Here is a 20,033-nt window from a genome sequence, read left to right as displayed (position 1 = left end):
GGTTGCAACTTTCAGCCTCACCCCCCAACCTCCAGGGAGGAGGGAGGGGCTAGAGGTTGAGTTCAATCACCAGCGACCAATGATTCAGTCAATCGTGCCTATATAATGGAACCTCCATAAAAACATCAGATCTCCTGAGAACAACAGAATACAGAGTGCTGGTTTGGTGAACATATGGAGGCTGTGGCAGGGTGGTGGGCTCACAGAGGGCATGAAACCCCTTTCCCATACCTTGATCTAGGCATCTCTTTGATTTGGCTTTTCCTGAGTTGTATCCATTATAATAAACTGGTAATGGTATGTAGGCTGCTTTCCTGAGTTCTATGAGCCATTCTAGCCAATTATTTAACTTGAGGAGGAGACTGTGGGAATCTTCCATTTATAGCTGGTCTGTTGGTAATGCAGGAGGCCCTGGACTTTCAGTTGGCGCCTGAAGTGGGGTAGCCTTGCGGGATCCCTGAGCATGTGGGATCTGCGTTAACTCCAGGTAGATAGTGTCAGAATTAAATGGAATTGTAGGACACTCACTTGGTGTCCAGAGACTTGGCTGGTGTGTGGGGGAAAAAAAAAATCCCACACACTTGGTGTCAGAGGTGTGAGTGAAAACAGGTGAGAGACCTTGAGATGACTCAGCCCTGGCTGGTACCTTGATCACAGCCTCTTGGGAGACCCACAGTCTGAGGTACTCAGCTAGGCTGCATTCAGATTCCTGCCCAAGAAAAACTAGGAGACAATCAGCGTTGTTTTAACCACTAGGTTGGGCTGGGTGAGGTGGCTCACGCCTGTAATCTCAGCACTTTTGGAGGCCGAAGCGGGTGGATCATGAAGTCAGGAGTTCGAGACCAGCCTGGCCAATATGGTGAAATCATGTTTCTACTAAAATTACAAAACTTAGCTGGGCATGGTGGTGCACACCTGTAGTCTCAGCTGTGCTATCTGGGAGGCTGAGGCAGGAGAATCGCTTGAACTGGGGAAGGCAGAGGTTGCAGTAAACCGAGATGGCACCACTGCACTCCAGCCTGGGTGACAGAGAGAGATTCTGTCTCAAAAAACAAAACAAAACAAAAAACCCACTAGGGCCAGGCGCAGTGGCTCATGCCTGTAAACCCAACACTTTGGGAGGCTGAGGTGGGCCAATCACCTGAGGTCAGGAGTTCGAGACCAGCCTGACCAACATGGAGAAACCCCCTGTCTACTAAAAACACAAAATTAACCAGGCATGGTGGCACATGCCTGTAGTCCCAGCTACTCAGGAGGCTGAGGCAGGAGAATCGCTTGAACCCGGAAGGCTGAGGTGGTGGTGAGCTGAGATCGCCCCATTGCACTCCAGCCTGGGCAACAAGAGTGAAACTCCATCTCAAAAAAACAAAACAAACAAACCACTAGGTTTTGGGGTTGTTATATGGCAATAGGTAACTAATACACATATTTATTTTAACATCTCTTAGAAAAATACAACTGACACATCAAATTGAGTTTGTAGTGTTTATTACTTGCAAAGAAACTAAGTAGAGAAAATGAATCAGTGTAAATCAATTTGAAGAGAACTGTCAGATACGGAGGTACAGATGGGTGTGGGATGGCAAACAGCAAGGGGTGGAGGGACAAGGTGAAGCTTGGTAAGCACTGAACTGATTGAGCTGACCGTCATTCCGAGTCGTGGTGGGCATGCTCAGTGTTAGGGGTGACTAAGGCTTCATCTGTCTGGTGCAGCAAAGGCTTCCCCTCCCCATAGTAACTTGTGCCCTGCAGAGGGGGCCGCACGTGAAAATCATCTGGGTTCCTGTTGCCTGCCTCCCGTAGCTCCTCCCCGCCCTACCCCCAGCCTCAGTGCGGGCAGCACGCTCATCGGGGAAGGAATTACTTTCTGACCTGTTTGCTGTAGCCCTGTGTCCAGTGGGCTGAGGGGACTGGAAATCCAGGTATTCTTTTTTTTTTTTTTTTTTCTTTTTTTTTTGTTTTTTGAGATGGAGTCTCGCTCTGTTGCCCAGGCTGGAGTGCAGTGGCACAGTCTTGGCTCACAACCTCTGCTTCTGGGTTCAAGTGGTTCTCCTGCTTCAGCCTCCCCAGTAGCTGGGATGGCAGGCGTGTGCCACCACACCTGGCTAATTTTTTGTATTTTTAGTAGAGACGGGGTTTCGCTGTCTCGGCCAGATTGGTCTCAAACTCCTGACCTCAGGTCTGTCTGCCTCGACCTTCCAAAGTGCTGGATTACAGGCGTGAGCCACCGCGCCTGGCCAGCAACCCTGCTTCTAGGATAGCTTCTGCCATCACCTGAACAGGGACTGTGGAAGGGTTACCTGTCATCTCTGGGCTGAGGAAGAGGAAGCAGAGAGCAAGATAAGGGTACGGGACAGGTGGGAGGGTCAGAAGACGCCACTGCCCTGCCTGGAGTCCACTGCAGAACTGCCTCTCAGTCTGGGGCCCCAGAAACACCCAAGGATGGGGCAGGCAGGAGGACGACTGATGATTTCATCCAACCTCGGCTGTGGATAAGGGGAGATCTTGGCCAAGCCCTTCTTGCCTCCGGGCTCAGTTTCTCCCTCCCTAAAAGGATTGCTGAGACCCTTCTGGACTGCATAGCCTTGCAGTGGATGTGGCCAGAGCCGCTGAGTCTGTGTCCCCTCTTCTCTGGGTGTGGGAAATGCATTCATAGCCTCCTCTTTCCAGGTTCTGTCTCCTCCGCTGGACCAGACATGTAAGAAGTTCTGAGGATGGGGCGGGGTGCTCAGACTGCCTGCTGGAAGGGTGCCCCCTTCACCAAGTGCTTCCCATCGGCCCCGCTTTTGACACGTATCATCTTGTTCAAATCCTCCCAAGAGCCATTCGAGGCAGGTGCAATTCTCTCCCCACTTTATAGATGGGGAAACTGAGGCTCGGAGAGGGGGCGATATGCCCAGCATCTCACAGCTAGGCCAGTGTAGGCATGGAAGCAGCAGAGCCAGCAGGCAGATCTCCATTCTGCCCGCCCCGCTGTCGTGTCCACAGCACCTAGAAGAGCGCACAGCACATACGAGGTGTTTGGTAAATGCTTGCTGGGAAGGGCTGGCTGGGCGGCAGTTCCTGGTCAATCTCACAGAGCAGCTGGCCCCAAAGGAGCAGCTCAAGCCAGAGCCTGGACCTCAGCCAAGGCAGCACCTGTGTCTGGGAATACCCCTTTCCCCCCGCATGGTGGCCTTGGGCTTGTTATGCCTCCACCTCACGGAGGAGGCAACTGAGCACCAAGAAGGGCTGTGACTTGCCTGAGGTCTTGCAGAGGCTGGGCTGGTGTCTCTCTCTCTCTCTTTTTTTTTTTTTTGGAGACAGTCTTGCCCAGGCTGGAGTGCAGTGGTGCAATCTCAGCTCACTGCAACCTCCACTTCCCAGGTTCAAGCGATTCTCCTGCCTCAGCCTCCCGAGTACCTGGGACTACAGGCGTGTGCCACCATGCCCAGCTAAGTTTTTGTATTTTTAGTAGAGATGGGGTTTCACTGTGTTAGCCAGGATGGTCTCGATCTCCTGACCGTGTGAGCCACCCATCTTGGCCTCCCAAAGTGCTGGGATTACAGGTGTAAGCCACCGTGCCCAACCCCTTTTTTAAACTTTTTTGAGACAGAGTCTCGCTCTGTCACCCGGGCTGCAGTGCAGTGGCTTGATCTCGGCTCACTGCAACCTCTGCCCCCTGGGTTCAAGCAATTCTCCTGCCTTACTCAGCCTCCTAGTAGCCGGGTTGACAGGCCTGGGGCACCATGCCTGGCTAATTTTTGTATTTTTTTTTTTTAGGCACTCTCGCTCTATCGCCAGGCTGGAGTGCAGTGGTGCGATCCCGGCTCACTGCAACTTCCGTTTTCTGGTTTCAAGCAATTCTCCTGCCTGTCTCCCAAGTAGCTGGGACTACAGGCACGCACCACCATGCCCAGCTAATTTTTTGTATTTTTAGTACAGACGGGGTTTCACCATGTTGGCCAGGATGGTCTCGATCTCCTGACCTTGTGATTAGCCCCCCTCGGCCTCCTAAAGTGCTAGGATTACAGACGTGAGCCACCGTAGCAGGCCAATTTTTGTATTTTTAGTAGAGACAGGGTTTCACCATGTTGGCCAGGCTGGTCTTAAACTCCTGACCTCAAGTGATCCACCCACCTCGGCCTCCCAAAGTGCTGGGATTACAGGTGTGAGCCACTGCACCTGACCTTATCTCTCTAGTTTTACTCTCAGGCTAGCACAACTTCCTTGGTGTGGGGTCCCTAAGCCAGGGCCCAGAAAACTCACAAACAGGGACTGCCAGGCTGCTGTGAGGACGGCACTACCCAGAGGGGCCCTACCTTAGCCCTTTCCCTCCCTCCCGGCACCCGCAAGTACGTGGCGACAGACTCACTGAATGCCGGTGAGGGATGCAGCCCAGATGCCATCTGTCTGTGCCCCATTCTGGCCGTGCCAGCGACAGGACACTGCCATCCCAGCCTCAGCGCCCTCTTGCGGGACCTCACTGGGCCCCGCCTCCCACCGTTTTTTTCTGCTCCTTCTGAGCTGCCCCCTGCATCCGGCTCCACAGGGTGTAAACGCTTACTGAGAACCACGTTCCACTGGGGCCTCTGGGGGTGTGTACCCAAATGTCAAGGGAACTTTTTAGTGGCAATAAAGACAATTCAGTGGGAGGCATCGTTTTTGCAGAGAGCTGCGTGCATCGATTATTTCCTTTTTTCGAAATAAATATACTTTACGTTTTTTTTTTTTCATGTTTTAAAATGTATGCTCCTTGTTTAAAAAAAAAAACAGCCGGGCGCGGTGGCTCAAGCCTGTAATCCCAGCACTTTGGGAGGCCGAGGCGGGTGGATCACAAGGTCAAGAGATCGAGACCATCCTGGTCAACATGGTGAAACCCCGTCTCTACTAAAACTACAAAAAATTAGCTGGGCATGGTGGCGTGTGCCTGTAGTCCCAGCTACTCAGGAGGCTGAAGCAGGAGAATTGCTTGAACCCAGGAGGCGGAGGTTGCGGTGAGCCGAGATCGCGCCATTGCACTCCAGCCTGGGTAACAAGAGTGAAACTCCGTCTCCAAAAAAAAAAAAACAAACTCAAACCTGTGGCCACATCCTGGGATCTCTCTACTCCCCAGAGCCGAGTCATCTTTTAAATATTTGCTGACTTCGGAGTTCAGTGATTTCATTGTTATTTTAATTTGCATCCCTTTGTAGCCTAAGGAGGTGGAGCTTTATTTTAGGCATTCCTCATTGATATTTCCCCTTTCGGGAGCTTCTGGTTCAAGTCCTTTCCCATGTGGGGAATTTAAGGCTGAATTTATGGGATTTTATTTTATTTATTTATTTATTTATTTTTCTTTTTTCCCCCGACAGCCTATTGTGGGAAATTATGGGATTTTAAAGGCTCTGCAGAAGGCAGAATTTTGGCACCGAGGACCCTTACCCCTGGTGTCCTGACCGTGATTGTGTTAAATGAGATGGCAACAAGGATTTTTAGATGCAATTAAAGTTTCTAATGAGCTGATCTTAAGTTAGGCAGATCATCCTAGATTATCTGAAGAGCCTGATGTAATTGTTTCCAGAGAGGGGTCCCCATCCAGGCCCCAAGAGAGGGTTCTTTGGTCTTTCACAAGAAAGAATTCAGAGGGAGTCCACAGTGCAAAGCACAAACAAGTTTATTAAGAAAGTAGGCCGGGCGTGGTGTCTCACGCCTGTAATCCAAGCACTTTGGAGGCCAAGGTGGACGGATCACCTGAGGTCGGGAGTTCAAGACCAGCCTGACCAACATGGTGAAACCCTGTCTTTTTATTAAAAAAAAAAAAAGAAAGAAAGTAAAGTAGGCCGGGCGCGGTGGCTCACGCCTATAATCCCAGCACTTTGGGAGGCATAGGTGGGTGGATCACTTGAGTCAGGAATTTGAGACCAGCCTGGCCAACATGGTGAAACCCTGTCTCTACCAAAAACACAAAAATTAGCCAGGCGTAGTGGCTCATGCCTGTAATTCCAGCTACTTGGGAGGCTGAGGCAGAAGAATCACTTGAACCCAGGAGGTAGAGGTTGCAGTGAGCTGAGATCACACCACTGCACTCCAGCCTGGAGGACAAGAGTGAAACTCCATCTCAAAAAAAAAAAAAAAAAAAAAAAAGAAAAAGTAAAGTGGTGAAAGAACAGGAGCACCCAGATACATAAAGCGAGTTCTTTGTGATATTGTGCCAGAATTGCTAGCCTTTGCTTTAGTTATTTAGTAATAACTAAAATAAGCAGCCCAGGATAACTAAGATCTGTGTGTAAACAAATGCTTATCTTGACTTCTGTAAACCACTGAAGTAACAAACAGAATGACAAAAGTCCCCTGGCCCTTGGAATGTCCGGAGACCCCCGCCCTCGTCTCCACCCAGGAGGTGAATCACAGAATCCCCTGGACCTTGGAATGTCTGAAACCTTTTCATCCCCATCCCCGCTCCTCACCCCCACTCCCAAGGTGGTTTTTTGGGTATAAAAAGTCTTGGCGGCCGGGCGCGGTGGCTCAAGCCTGTAATCCCAGCACTTTGGGAGGCAGAGGCAGGTGGATCACGAGGTCAAGAGATCGAGACCATCCTGGTCAACATGGTGAAACCCTGTCTCTACTAAAAATACAAAAAATTAGCTGGGCATGGTGGCGTGTGCCTGTAATCCCAGCTACTCAGGAGGCTGAGGCAGGAGAATTGCCTGAACCCAGGAGGCGGAGGTTGCGGTGAGCCGAGATCGCGCCATTGCACTCCAGCCTGGGTAACAAGAGCGAAACTCCGTCTCAAAAAAAAAAAAAAAAAAAAAAAAAAAAAAAAAAAAGTCTTGGCACCCTCCTTTTGACGCCACAGGTTGGAGAGACGTGAGTCCTCTGTGGTCGCTGGCATAATAAATGACCCTGCAATCCGGCATACTTTTGTCTTGGTGCTAACTTTCTACGCTCGGTCCAATACAACATCTTAATGACCTACAAAGAGACTTAGACTCCCACACAATAATAGTGGAAGACTTTAACACTTCACTGTCAATATTAGACAGATCAATGAAACAGAAAAGTAACAGGGATATCCAGGACTTGCACTCAGATCTGGACCAATTGGACCTAAAAGACATCGTCAGAACTCTCCACCCCAAATTCACAGAATATACATTCTTCTCAGCACCACATCGCACTTACTATAAAACTGACCACATAATTGGAAGTGAATCACCCCTCAGCAAGTGCAAAAGAATGGAAATCATAGAGTAGGACCTCCCAGAAAGTAAGAGGAAGAATATGTTCATGCTAGGTATATACTCGCTTATACACAGGATGAAGGAAGATCAAAGATCACAAGGAAGTGATAAAGAATTAATTTTCTTAATGACTGTATTTTGCAAGAATCAATATTATAATTATTATTATTATTTTTTTTTTTGAGATGGAGTTTCGCTCTTGTTACCCAGGCTGGAGTGCAAAGGCGCGATCTCGGCTCACCGCAACCTCCGCCTCCTGGGTTCAGGCAATTCTCCTGCCTCAGCCTCCTGAGTAGCTGGGATTACAGGCACACGCCACCATGCCCAGCTAATTTTTTGTATTTTTAGTAGAGACGGGGTTTCACCGTGTTGACCAGGATGGTCTCGATCTCTTGACCTTGTGATCCACCCGCCTCGGCCTCCCAAAGTGCTGGGATTACAGGCTTGAGCCACCGCGCCCGGCCCAATATTATAATTATTAAAGCAAAATTAGGAATGCTTCTGTTCTCAAGATATCAGGCTATCAGGGCACTCCCAAGTCTGGGTCTGCTTAGTAAACGTTACCAATCTGTTCCTTTTGTGATATTGTGCCACAATTCCTAGCCTTTGCTTACCGGTAATAACTAAAATAAGCAGCCCAGGATAACTAAGATCTGTGTGTAAACAAATGCTTATCTTGACTTCTGTAAACCACTGAAGTAACAAACAGAATGACAAAAGTCCCCTGGCCCTTGGAATGTCCCGAGACCCCAACCCTTGTCTCCGCCCAGGAGGTGAATCACAGAATCCCCTGGACCTTGGAATGTCCGGAGACCCCCGCCCTCGTTTCCACCCAGGAGGTAAATTACAGAATCCCCTGGCCCTTGGAATGTCTGAAACCTTTTCATCCCCATCCCCGCTCCTCACCCCCACTCCCAAGGTGGTTTTTTGGGTATAAAAAGTCTTGGCACCCTCCTTTTGACGCCACAGGTTGGAGAGACGTGAGTCCTCTGTGGCCGCCGGCATAATAAATGACCCTGCAATCTGGCATACTTTTGTCTTGGTGCTAACTTTCTACGCTGGATCCAGTACAACACTTTAACCATGAATATCTGGAGGCCAGGAATGCCTGACTTTCTGGGAATGCAGTCTGGCAAGTCCCAGCCTCATTGTTCCCAGCCCTCACTCAAGATGGAGTCGCTGTGGTCTAACGCCTCTGATATAATCACACGAGCCCTTAAAAATGAAGTGATCTTAGAAGAAAGGACTTCGAGCAAAAACTTCAGCATAGATTTGGCATTGGTTTCTTGGATATGCCACCACAGGCGTAGTCAACAAAAAGTGCCAAGTTAGACTTTATGACAATTAAAAAAATTTGTGCATCAGGAGACAGTATCAGGCCAGGTGTGGTGGCTCACACCTATAATCCTGGCACTTTGAGAAGCTAAGGTGGGTAGATCACCTGAGGTCAGGAGTTTGAGACCAGCCTGGTTCAACCTGGTGAAACCCCTATCTCGACTAAAAATACAAAAATTAGTTGGGCGTGGTGGTGTGTGCCTGTAGTCCCAGCTACTTGGGAGGCTGAGGCAGGAGAATCGCTTGAACCTGGGAGGCGGAGGTTGCAGTAAGCTGAGATCCCACTACTGCACTTCAGCATGGGTGACAGTGTGAGACTCTGTCTCAAAAACACACAAACAAACAAAAAAGAGACAATATCAACAGAGGAAAAAGATAACATGCAGAATGGGAGAAACTATTTGCAATTGATAAAAATGATACTAGATTATTATCCAGACTATGTAGAGGCCGGGTGCGGTGGCTCAAGCCTGTAATCCCAGCACTTTGGGAGGCCGAGGCGGGTGGATCACGAGGTCAAGAGATCGAGACCATCCTGGTCAACATGGTGAAACCCCGTCTCTACTAAAAATACAAAAAATTAGCTGGGCATGGTGGCGCGTGCCTGTAATCCCAGCTACTCAGGAGGCTGAGGCAGGAGAATTGCCTGAACCCAGGAGGCGGGGGTTGCGGTGAGCCGAGATCCCGCCATTGCACTCCAGCCTGGGAAAAAAAAGCGAGATTCCGTCCCAAAAAAAAAAAAAAAAAAAAAAAGAAAAATGGGCAAAGAACTGAAATTGATGTTTCCCCAGAGAAGATATACAAAGGGACAATTAACAGGTGAAAAGATGTTCAACTCATCATCAGGGCAATGCACCTTCAAACTGCAATGCGATATACACCCCTCACGCCCATTAGGATGGCTACTATTAAAAAAACCCTGCAACCTAAAAAGTAACATGTTGGTGAAGACATGGAGAAATTGGAAACCTTGTATGCTGCTGTTGGGATGGTTAAAAGTGAATGGTGCTATGGAAAACAGTATGGTGGTTCCCCAGGAAACTTAAAATAAATTACCATGTGATCCAGCAATTCCATTTCTGGGTCTATATTCTTTTTTAAAGACGGGGTTTCACCATGTTGGTCAGGCTGGTCTTGAACTCCGGACCTCAGGTGATCTGCCCGCCTTGGCCTCCAAAGTGCTTGGATTACAGGCATGAGCCACTATGCCCAGCCTCTGGGTCTGTATTCAAAAGAACTGAAAGCAAAGTCTTTTTTTTTTCTTTTTTTCCCTTTTTGGCACTCTTGTTGCCCAGGCTGGAGTGCAGTGGTGCAATCTAGGCTCACTGAAACCTCCGCCTCCCAGGTTCAAGCGATTGTCCTGCCTCAGCCTCCTGAGTAGCTGGGATTACAGGCACCTGCCACCACGCCCAGCTAATTTTCTTATTTTTAGTAGAGACTGGGTTTCTCCATGTTGGTCAGACTGGTCTTGAACTCCCGACATCAGGTGATCCGCCTGCCTCAGCCTCCCAAAGTGCTGGGATTACAGATGTGAGCCACCGCGCCCCACCCGAAAGCAGAATCTTGACGAATTATGTGCACACCGTGTTCACAGCAGCATTGTTCACAACAGGCAGAAGGTGGAAGCCACCCAGTGCCCATCCGTGGATCAATGGATCGGCAAAACGCCGTGGAGTATTGCCGATCCATTGTGGAATATTCCTCAGCCTTAAAAAGGAAGGGAATTTGGACACATGCTACATGGATGAACCTTGAGGATTCTAAGCTAAATGACACAAGCCAGTCACAAAAGGACAAATACTGCAGGATTCCACTTATATGAGGCACCTAGAGTCGTCAAAACCATAGGGATAGAAAAGAGAACGGTGGTTTCCAGGGGCTGGGGAATGGGGAGTTAGTGCTTAATGCGTCCAGGATTTCAGTTTTGGAAGAGGAAAAGAGTTCTGGGGCTGGAGGGGATAGCTGCATAGCATCATTGGTGTATTTAATACCGACGAGCTGCACACTTAAAAATAGTTATGTGACGCCAGGCACGGTGGCTCATGCCTGTAATCTCAGCACTTTGGGAGGCCGAGATGGGCAGATCACCTGAGGTCGGGAGTTTGAGACCAGCCTGACCAACATGGAGAAACCCGTGTCTACTAAAAACAAAACACAAAATTAGCTGGGTGTGGTGGCACATGCCTGTAATCCTAGCTACTTGGGAGCCTGAGGCAGGAGAATCGCTTGAGCCCAGGAGGCGGAGGTTGCAGTGAATCGAGATTGTGCCAGTGCACTGCAGCCTGGGTGACATAGTGCGACTCTGTCTCAAAAAATAAAATAAAATAAAAATAAAGTTATGTGAACCCAAAGTATCCAAGACAGGTCTCAATCTATTTAGTAAATCTATTTTGCCAAGGTTAATAATTGCCTGGTAGACAGGTCTATGCCTTCCTCCAAGGATGATTTGTAAAGCTTCAATTTTTTTTTTTTTTGAGACAGTCTCACTCTGTCGCCCAGGCTGGAGTGCAATGGTGTGCTCTCGGCTCACCACAACCTCCACCTCCTGGGTTCAAGCAATTCTCATGCCTCAGCCTCCCAAAGTGCTGGGATTACAGGCGTGAACCCAGCTCAAGCTTCAATATTTAAAGGGGAAAGAGGCTGGGCGTCGTCGTGCAGGTTGCAGTGAGTGGAGATCGCGCCATTGCACTCTAGCCTGGGCAACAAAGCAAGACTGGATATTGGGAAAGAGGGAGAAATTTTAAAAAGGTGTGGGGAGCTAAGAAACAAAGTTGCATTCTTTTGAGTCTTTGATCAGCCTTTCACTGAAATATACAATTTACACCTTGTTGGGGGTGGGGGTAGAGCAATAGTCACTTACGCCTTACCCTGGCTCAGGGAGTCTGCATTTTTACGCCAGAGGAAGCAATCAGATATACATTTGTCTCAGGTGAGCAGAGGGATGACTTTGGTTCCTCCTTTGTCTGGAACCTGTGAAGATAAGCCATCAATTTACATTGTCAGGGTAAAATTCAACAGAACTGCTTTAGGGTAAAGAGCTTGGGGCCCATAAGAAATTTCCTAGTGGGCAAATTGTGAGGGAGGTATGTAGCTTTTTAGATCTTTATAGCTGTCTTATTTTTATTTATTTATTTTTTTAGTGACGGGGTTTCACCATGTTGGCCAGGCTGGTCTTGAACTCCTGACCTCAAGTGATCCACCCATCTCAGCCTCCCAAATTGCTGGGATTACAGGCTTGAGCCACCACGCCTGACCTATAGCTGTCTTATTAATGAATAAAAAGCAAGGCGGTTTTCCCAACGCAGTTCCCAGCTTGACTTTTCCCTTTGGCTTAGTGATTTTGGGGTCCTGAGTTTTATTTTCCTTTCACCAGTTATGATGGTAAATTTTGTGTTATATTGATTTTATTTTATTTTTTTTTTTGAGACAGTTTCACTTTGTCACCCAGGCTGGAGAACAATGGCGCGATCTCGGATCACTGCAACCTCTGCCTTCCAGGTTCAAGTGATTCTCTTGCCTTAGCCTCCTGAGTAGCTGGGATTACAGGCGCGTGCCACTGTGCCCAGGTACTTTTTGTGTTTTTAGTAGCGACGGGGGTTCACCATGTTGACCAGGCTGGTCTCGAACTCCTGACCTTGTGATGCACCCGCCTCGGCCTCCCAAAGTGCTGGGATCACAGGCGTGAGCCACCGCGCCCGGCTATATTGTTGTTAAACACTTCCCCCCCAAAAGGGAGGGGGGAAGCAAAGAGATGTGGCAGAAAGGGAGGTCACAGAGATTGGAAGCATCTTGCTGCATCTTGAGGAGTTTTCACTGTGCTCTTGCTTGCTCCTCTGATGATGAAGGAGTTCAAGCTATCATGGAACGAAAGCAGTGGCCTCTAGGAGCTGAGAATGATACCGGGCAACATTCAGCAAGAAAACGTGGACCTCAGTCCTAGGCCCATGGAAAGAATTCTGCCAACATCCTGGATGAGCCTGGAAGTGGGCTTTCCCCAGAGTCTGCAGATAAGAGCCCATGGCAGCTGACACTGTGACTTTAGCCTTGTGAGGCCCTGAGACGGGGACCCAGTCGAGTTGCTGGTTTCCTGTCCCATAGGACTGAAAGATAATGAATGGCAGTTGTTTCATAGTTTAAGTTTGTGGTAACTTTTCACTGTAGCAATAGAAAATGAATACAAGCCTGTATGCATTAATGTTGGAAACACTTTTTATATACGCTGTAAATATTTTTTAAGTATGTCATGTGTTTTTAAACTTTTAATTACATTTAGTCTTCCCAATTTCACTATCAGAGGGTAAACTCCAGTTCCATTCTGGGGGGAGACCTTTGCAGTCACCCCAGGTACTCAGTACTCACGTCCATCAGAATCCCCCCCGAATGCTTGTTAAAACACAGTTTCCTGGGTCCTGCCTGCAGTGTTGATTCAGTAGGTTTAGACGGGCCCAAGAATTTGCATTTCTAAAATGTTTCCAGGTGATGCTGAGGCTTCTGGCCGGAAGCCCATCCTTTGAGAACGTATTTCTTCCGCAGCCCTCAATCCTTAGGACCCAGAATGCTGCCCTGCCCTGGGTAGAAGGAACCTGAGCTCCACCCCAAAGGGGCGGGGCCCTTGAAGCTCCGCCCCGCGCAGGAGACCCCGTTCTCATTGGCTGGAAGTGCAGGGATCCCCTGCGTCACAGTGCTGTCCGCTCCCCTGCCAGAACGCTAGGGGCGGGGTCTCCGCGCCTGCGCAGTGGAGCTGGGCGCCCGCGGGGCTTGCGCTTCTGAGGGTCGGGTCGGGCGCGCGGGCAACCGGATGGCGGAACCCCAGGCGGAGTCGGAGCCCCTGCTGGGCCGGGGCCGCGGCGGTGGCGGCGACTGTCCGGCGGGGCTGACCACTTGCCGCAGCATCCAAGTCGGCCCTGGTGAGCCGCCCGGGCGTGGGGAGGGGGCTGGCCAGAGACCGCGGTGGCGCGTGGGCGTCCCGCTGTCCGCGCACCCGGTGTCCTGACTGGCGCGCCCCCACCGGGCTCGAGTCCGAGGGGGCCCTGGCCGCGCCGGGCGTCAGGGGAGCCGGTGTTCTGAGAGCGGGTGGGCTGCGTCCTGCGGACCCCGGCCCGGGGTCGGGGCAGAGCTGGGGTCGCTGCCTGGTCGCGTCTGATCCCGACCAGACCGGCGGAGAGGCCCTCGCCCAGCCCTGGGCAGCTCCGAGGGAATCGGCCCCCAGCGGCAGGCACCTTCCGTGTGCCCGGGCCGGCCCAGACCCCGCGTTTCCCGAGGGTCGAGGGTCGCCGTAACGAGGGTCGCCTGATGAACTCAGAGATGGCAGCATTTTGATTTTTCCCGTTTCTTCTGGGGGAAAGCTGAGGCTCAGAGAGAGGCATTCCCTACGGAAGTCACACAGCCAGTAAGTGGCCGAGGTGGGATTCGAACCAGCTGGGAGCGAGGAGTCCTTTCTTTGTAGTGCGCCTTTCCTGGTCCCACCTCCCGTGGGGCTGGGGCAGGTCCCCTATACCAGGGCGGCTTCCTCCCCTTGCCCTCTGCCAGCCCAGAGTCCCCTCCCCACTCCCTCCTGCTCTTCCTGTTTCCTGTCCCGGCCTGAAGATTGCTGAGGCCCCCCCAGGGTGGGGTGCGTCTGCCCCTCGCTGACACCGGGGGAATTAGGTTCTGGTTAGAGGTGGAAGGACCTTAGCTTCACTTTGCAGATGAGGAAACTGAGGCACAGAGAGGCCCTGAGACCTGCTCAAGGTCGCAGCCCTCTGTTCTGATGCGGCTGCTGCTAGAATTGCCGTGAGTTCCCACCTGGCCACTTCCCTCTCTGGCCTCTTTTCTTCTTTCCTCCTCTGTCCGGAAGGAACTGGGTTGGAATCGTCGGGGCCAAGGAGGGGACCCTGACAGGAGATGAAAACCAGAGGCCAAGGTGGCCACCTGTCTGCTCACCTCAGAAGCTGCCTCCAGGAGGTTCTTCAGGTGCTTCCTGGGGCCAGTCAGGAATGAGCTCTTCGGGGAGCCGCTCTGGCAGCCCCTTGGTGAGATGCGCAGGATATGGCAGAGTTCAGGGAACATAGACTGCCTGTCTAGGGGTCTGGGCGCCTTTCTGGGGCTGTCACTCCCTGGCCGTGTGACCTTGGCAGTTGCTTAACCTATCTGTTCTTTTTTTTTTTTTTGTGAGACGGAGCCTTGCTTTGTTGCCCAGGCTCAGGCTGGAGTGCGACGGCGAGATCTCGGCTTACTCGACCTCCTGGATTGAAGCGATTCTCCTGCCTCAGCCTCCTGAGTAGCTGGGACTACAGGCGCCCACCACCACGCCTGGCTAATTTTTGTATTATTAGTAGAGATCGGGTTTCACCTGTTGGCCAGGCTGGTCTTGATTCCTCACCTCAGGTGATCTGCCCGCCTTGGCCTCCCAAAGTGGTGGGATTACAGGTGTGAGAGCCCGCGCCTGGCCACGCTTAACGTTTCCGAATCTCAGTAAAAGGGAGATAATACTGGGGACTGCCTGGGGGGTGTTGTGAGGATTCAGAGGGAATCCAGAATTTGTCCTCTGCATGGGGCTCTGCGGGCTGGTGGCCATCTTGGGTAGGAGCACCATGAGCCCTGCAGGTCCTCCCCTGGCAGGTGAGACCCGCTCTGCTGGGCAGTGTGGCTGGTGAGAGGGTCTCTCGGGAAGTGCTCTTTGTCCCTGTGCTGTGGCCTTGCCCAGGGCTTCTGAGAACGTGGATGGGATGCTCTGTGTTCCGAATCCCCTTGGCCAGGCTCCACGAGGAGACTTGCAGACCGTGGAACTGCAGAGACTCCGAAAGGCTCCGTATCTGTGCCGGGGCCTGTGCTCTGGTTTGCAAGTCCTGTGGTTGGTCTCTTGCCAATGGGTGGGGGGAACTGCTGCTGCAGGTGCCCTGAGGACGCCAGTGGACCCTGCCGTCGGGTCCTTTTGACTCAGCCCCACCTGATGGGGCTGGGGTCAAAGGTTGAGGACAGTTGTTTTCTCTTGTTTCTGGGTCAGAAAATCATGCTCTTACTGGTTATGAAGAAAGAGGACAAGGGATTGCTGTAGTATAGAAGCTTTAAGAGCAGTAGTGAGTGCTGATGACCGGCTCACTCAGCAAAGCACTCTAGCTACAGTAAGACATTCGATTTGTGCTTAGCTCCTGTGGGGTGGGGTTCGTGAGGACCTGGAGCATTAAGAGGTTAAGGGACTTGCCCAGGGTCACACAGCGTGTTGGTCAGGGCACGGCTTGTGCAGCCTGGACCCTGGAGCAGGAGGGGAGCGGGAGCTCAGAGCCAGGTGCTGCGGCACAGAGGCTTGGGTTAGGGAGCCGCGTCCAGGTCTGGAGTGCTGGAGGCAGCCTCCCAGCCCCTGTTGTCCTCTGTGCCCTGCAGAACCCTCCAGCCACGGGGGGGTGACTGTGTGGACAGGTGATTGCTTCCCACGGTGTTGGGCTAAGGGGTGGATGAGCTGCCCCAAGGGAGTCCCTGGACTCACAAATTGGGGGATGGTGTTCCTGGCAGAAGCAGCAGCCTGGGTGAAGGGCTGGGGGTTTTGGAAAGTGTGGCGTTGGCAGAGCCAAGTTCAGAATGAGTGGCACGGAGGGCTGAAAGGCAGGAGAGGGGTGGGCCGGAGATGCGGAACCTGCGGGTTAGGCGGGAGTGTGGGCCTGGAACAGGGGCACCCAGGGGAAGCTGTGGGTGCTTCTGGGTATTTGGAACAGGATCCTTGGGGTGCTGCAGGGTGGAACGGAGGATGGCCAGACCTAGAATTTTACACAGCAGCAACCGGAAATCCAGGTGAAAGGGAGCCACAGGTGCTGGGCGGTTCTGGCTGCCCACCGCTGAGGCCTGGGATGGCTGGCCAGGTGGGCCTGAGCGCCTTCCGTGGTCCTGGGGCTGCAGTGAGCCAAGAGCTCAGCAGCTCGTCTCTTCTGGTCTAAGGAGCTTGTATCACTAGATCTCTCCTGGTAGAGATTCTGTCTTTTCCCAGGGAATTTGGTGAGGTGGGGCCTCTCAGGTCACCTGCCGCACTGGCTCCCCTCAGGGCTGTTCATTGATTCATGGATAAATCAGCTTTGGGTGCTTGAGTTCTGGGCTCTGCAGATATAGCCGGGAACAGCAGTGTGGCTTCTGTTCACAGCGACCTCAGGACGCACTCGGGACAGAAACAGTAGCCACTTTCAGAGCTTCCCTGGGGAGACATTTGGTGTCCGCAGGGTGGGTCTCATGGCTGTGTGTGGGCGCCAGAGCTGCAGGGAGGGAAGGCTCTTGCTCCCAGCGAGGCAGCAGGGCCGGGCAGAGCCAGGGAGGGGTCTGGGTTCCTGCATCCGTCTGGGGCCACCCCACATCTCTAATCGGTCCTGGGCCCAGCAGCCTCTACCTCATGTCCCCAGGCACGAGCCCCACAGACAGGAGCAGCTGCCTCCCCAAGGACCTCCACAGAGTCGGCCTCGTGGCCTGGAGCTCTGCCCAGGGCCCAGCACCTCCCGGGCCTCTGCTGCTTCCTCCCAGGTCACTGCCTGGTCTTGGTGCAGCTGTGGGCCTCGAGGGGCAGGTGTAAAAGCAGAGTCTCAAGTGAAAAAGCAGCTGCTCCCCCTCTCCCTGGAAAGTGTCAGCCTCCCCAGGCTTCTCAGTTGCTGTGGTTCTACCTTCACTTGCTGACAGGCAGCTCTGAAGCGAGGCCACAGAGGTGGCAGGTGCCTGCGATGTGGGTGGGTAGACTAGACCCCACCGTGGTCAGTGGGCAGAGGTGTCATGTGTCTGCCATGCGGGTGGGTAGCGCAGGTCCCCTCACTGTGGTCAGTGGACAGAGGTGGCAGGAGCCTGCCATGCTGGTGGGTAACCCAGGCTTCCTGCTATGGCTCAGTGGCTGACCAGGTGTGCCCACTGGCTGCTCCTTGGTGGTGAGGGGCTTGTGAGCAGGCCGGGGTGCAGGGCCTTGGTTTCTGTGCCACCTGACTTTTCCTGAAGGCCACTCCTAGTCAGGAGCCACTGCCAGCTTGGCACAGGCCTGCCAGGAGGCTCCACCCACTTGTGCTGTCGGTAAAGGGGGGCCACCCTTCAACACGAAGGCATCAGCAGAGGCTGGGGGACTTGGGTGTTCCATGGCTCTGACCCTGGGAGTGATTTGGGTGGGCTTGCCTGGCCCATGGGCCGGGCCAGTGAGGGGATGGGACCTTGTAGCTCTCAAGAAGCCTCACAGTGGTACCTTCGGGTTCTAGATGCCAATTTTCTCTGTCAGTGTGGAATCTGAGGTCTGGGTTGATGGGGGTAGGCGGAGCACTGGGTGTGGTGTCCTGGCTCATGAAGGCCATGCAGGAGCCAGGGTAGGGCTGGGCAGAGGAGGGGTGACAGCAGTCCCGTGTAGTGAGCATGCTTGGGGACCCTGGCAGGGGGCTCCTGCGCTCCCGTGTTGGACCTCACAGTACCCTCTGGGGAGCCGAGTGGGTGGCTGTGAAAAGCCCCACTTGACGGAGGAGGAGCCAGCCCCAGCCTTCCTGCCAGCCTGTGGAAGAGCCGGGCTCTGAACCCCAAGCCTAGTGCCAGGGCCCTGCAGGACGCGCTGCTTCTCATGGGCTTGCTGCATGTGTGTTGCACGTGGAGCTACCCTGCCTGGGCCTGGCTGGGTGTGTGCTGCACACGGAGCTGCCCTGCCTGGGCCTGGCTGGGTGTGTGCTGCACGCGGGTGGAGCTGCCCTGCCTGGGCCTGGCTGGGTGTGTGTGCTGCACACGGAGCTGCCCTGCCTGGGCCTGGCCTGCGTGTGTGATGCCGAGGCACCTGCCTGGTTTGGTCCCTGCCCTGGGCAGGCATGGTTCGGCCCCACTGCTGGGTGGAGGCATCTCTTTACAAACGGCCTTGGGAAGAACTGCAGTCGGCATCTTTCCTTGATCACGGGGGTCCTGCAGAGTGAGGCCATGTCATCCTGCTCGGTCACCTGATGTGTCCCCTCTGCCTGCAGGTGCCGCAGCCCAGTGGGACCTCTGCATTGATCAGGCTGTGGTCTTCATCGAAGATGCTATTCAGGTTGGTGGCACCTGCTCCCTGTGGCTGGGCCTGGGTGGTGGCCGCCCTCTGATTGGCTCGCCGTCCAGGGGTGACTGACAGACCAAGGCCTCGGATGCTGGACTGTAGGTGGAGGTAGCTGAGGGCAGGGCCTCTGGGCACGGCGCTCCCTCAGTCCCTGGAGGACTTGTCTTCTGCATCCTGCAAGCGTTTGCTGCTTTGATGCACGGTGTTCCGAGGCCTGTGGTGGGCCACCCCATTCTAGGTCCTGGGTGGGTGGGGGCATCCCGGAGGGTGACATGGCTGCTCGGGGAGTGGGAGGGCCAGCCCTCCACAGAGAACAGAGTGCCTCGCAGGCAGACCGTGGCATGGCTGTGCCCTCAGCAAGTGTTCCCTGAGTGTTTGCTTGCACACCCACCCCGCCCTGGGTGTGTGGCCTGAGAGTGCTTGTCTGTTGGCCAAACCTCATGGTTTGTGATGGTGTGGGCCTGCTGGGTCGTGGCCGGCCACGTCCACATGCTGAAGTGTATCCTGTGATCCACCGCCTGAGGCTTGGGCCTGTTTGAATGAGGACAGGCACCTCGTGTGGCTGTGTGTGTGGGGCTTGGGTCCGGGTACACCCTGCACGTAGCCCGTCATGCCTCGTGTGACTTTTCACTTCCAGTACCGCTCCATCAACCACCGAATGGATGCCAGCTCGCTGTGGCTTTACCGACGGTATTACTCAAACGTGTGCCAACGGTGAGAACGCACCCATGCGGAACTCAGGGTTCTTGCCGGCTTGCATGGTGGGGGGAGGCTGGCCCCCGAGTGGGAACCACACCTGATCTCAGGGTTCAGGCAGGCTCCCCTCCTCACATAGACGAGGCCGCTACCGTCACCCTCTCTGGAAAGGAGCCCTCCTCCCTTGTCAAAGGAGGGCTCCTTTGACAACAAGGTTTCATTACTGGAATGCGGGGTCAGCCCTCGGCAGTGGAGCTCTGAGCAGATTCGTGATCTTCCCAGTCACGAGTGTCCATGCTCAGGCCGTGCCAGCTCCTGTGCTTCCAAACGGAGAGCCGCTGATCAGACTCTGGGCCCCGGGGGCTGCTGGCTCCTGCCTGTTCATGTTTCTGTCCCTTTGCCAGGACTTTGAGCTTCACCATCTTCTTGATCCTGTTTTTGGCTTTTGTTGAGACCCCGTCCTCGCTCACCCGCACGGCGGACGTGCGCTACCGCGCAGTGCCCTGGGAGCTGCCCTGCGGCCTGACTGAGAGCGTCGAGGTGCTCTGCCTCCTGGTCTTTGTGGCCGACCTCTCTGTGAAGGTGAGGTGGGCACTGGGCCCCCACACGCTGCCCTGGCCTTCCAGTGCCTGACCGCTGCTGTCATGGTTTATTGCCGGTTCTCTGGAGCAGGCTGCCTTTCCCCAGACTTTGCACTTTGACCTGCTGAGCAAAACACGGGTTCCTGGACAAGCATGTGCTTGAGGCAGAGGCTGTGCCAGCCCTCCTCCGTCCAGCGTGCGCACTGAGGCCGTGTGCCA

General features: G+C 53.4%; 1 protein-coding gene across 9 annotated transcripts in view; it reads left to right on the top strand.

The window, feature by feature from the left end:
• The first annotated feature begins 13,225 nt into the window (after positions 1–13,225).
• The window catches only part of TPCN2 (two pore segment channel 2), a 33,462-nt gene continuing 26,654 nt past the window's right edge, over positions 13,226–20,033 (top strand). For 8 of the 9 annotated variants that reach the window (XR_004270240.1, XR_004270243.1, XR_004270241.1 and 5 more), the window contains exons 1-4: positions 13,226–13,444; positions 18,467–18,531; positions 19,175–19,251; positions 19,638–19,815. Coding sequence is in view for 6 of the 9 variants with exons in the window: in XM_032282538.1 (XP_032138429.1) it covers positions 13,336–13,444; positions 18,467–18,531; positions 19,175–19,251; positions 19,638–19,815 (429 nt within the window). In the remaining 3 variants the exon portion in view is untranslated. Of the gene's footprint in view, positions 13,445–18,466; positions 18,646–19,174; positions 19,252–19,637; positions 19,816–20,033 lie in introns of all 9 variants that reach the window. The other variant, XM_032282541.1, reaches the window with a different exon arrangement.

Source organism: Sapajus apella, unplaced genomic scaffold (assembly GCF_009761245.1).
Source record: "Sapajus apella isolate SASKATOON/1434 unplaced genomic scaffold, GSC_monkey_1.0 scaffold14, whole genome shotgun sequence".
In the NCBI taxonomy this organism is placed as follows: Eukaryota; Metazoa; Chordata; class Mammalia; order Primates; family Cebidae; genus Sapajus; species Sapajus apella.
Note: the sequence above shows the minus strand (reverse complement) of the source record. Positions and strands in the feature narration are given on the sequence as shown.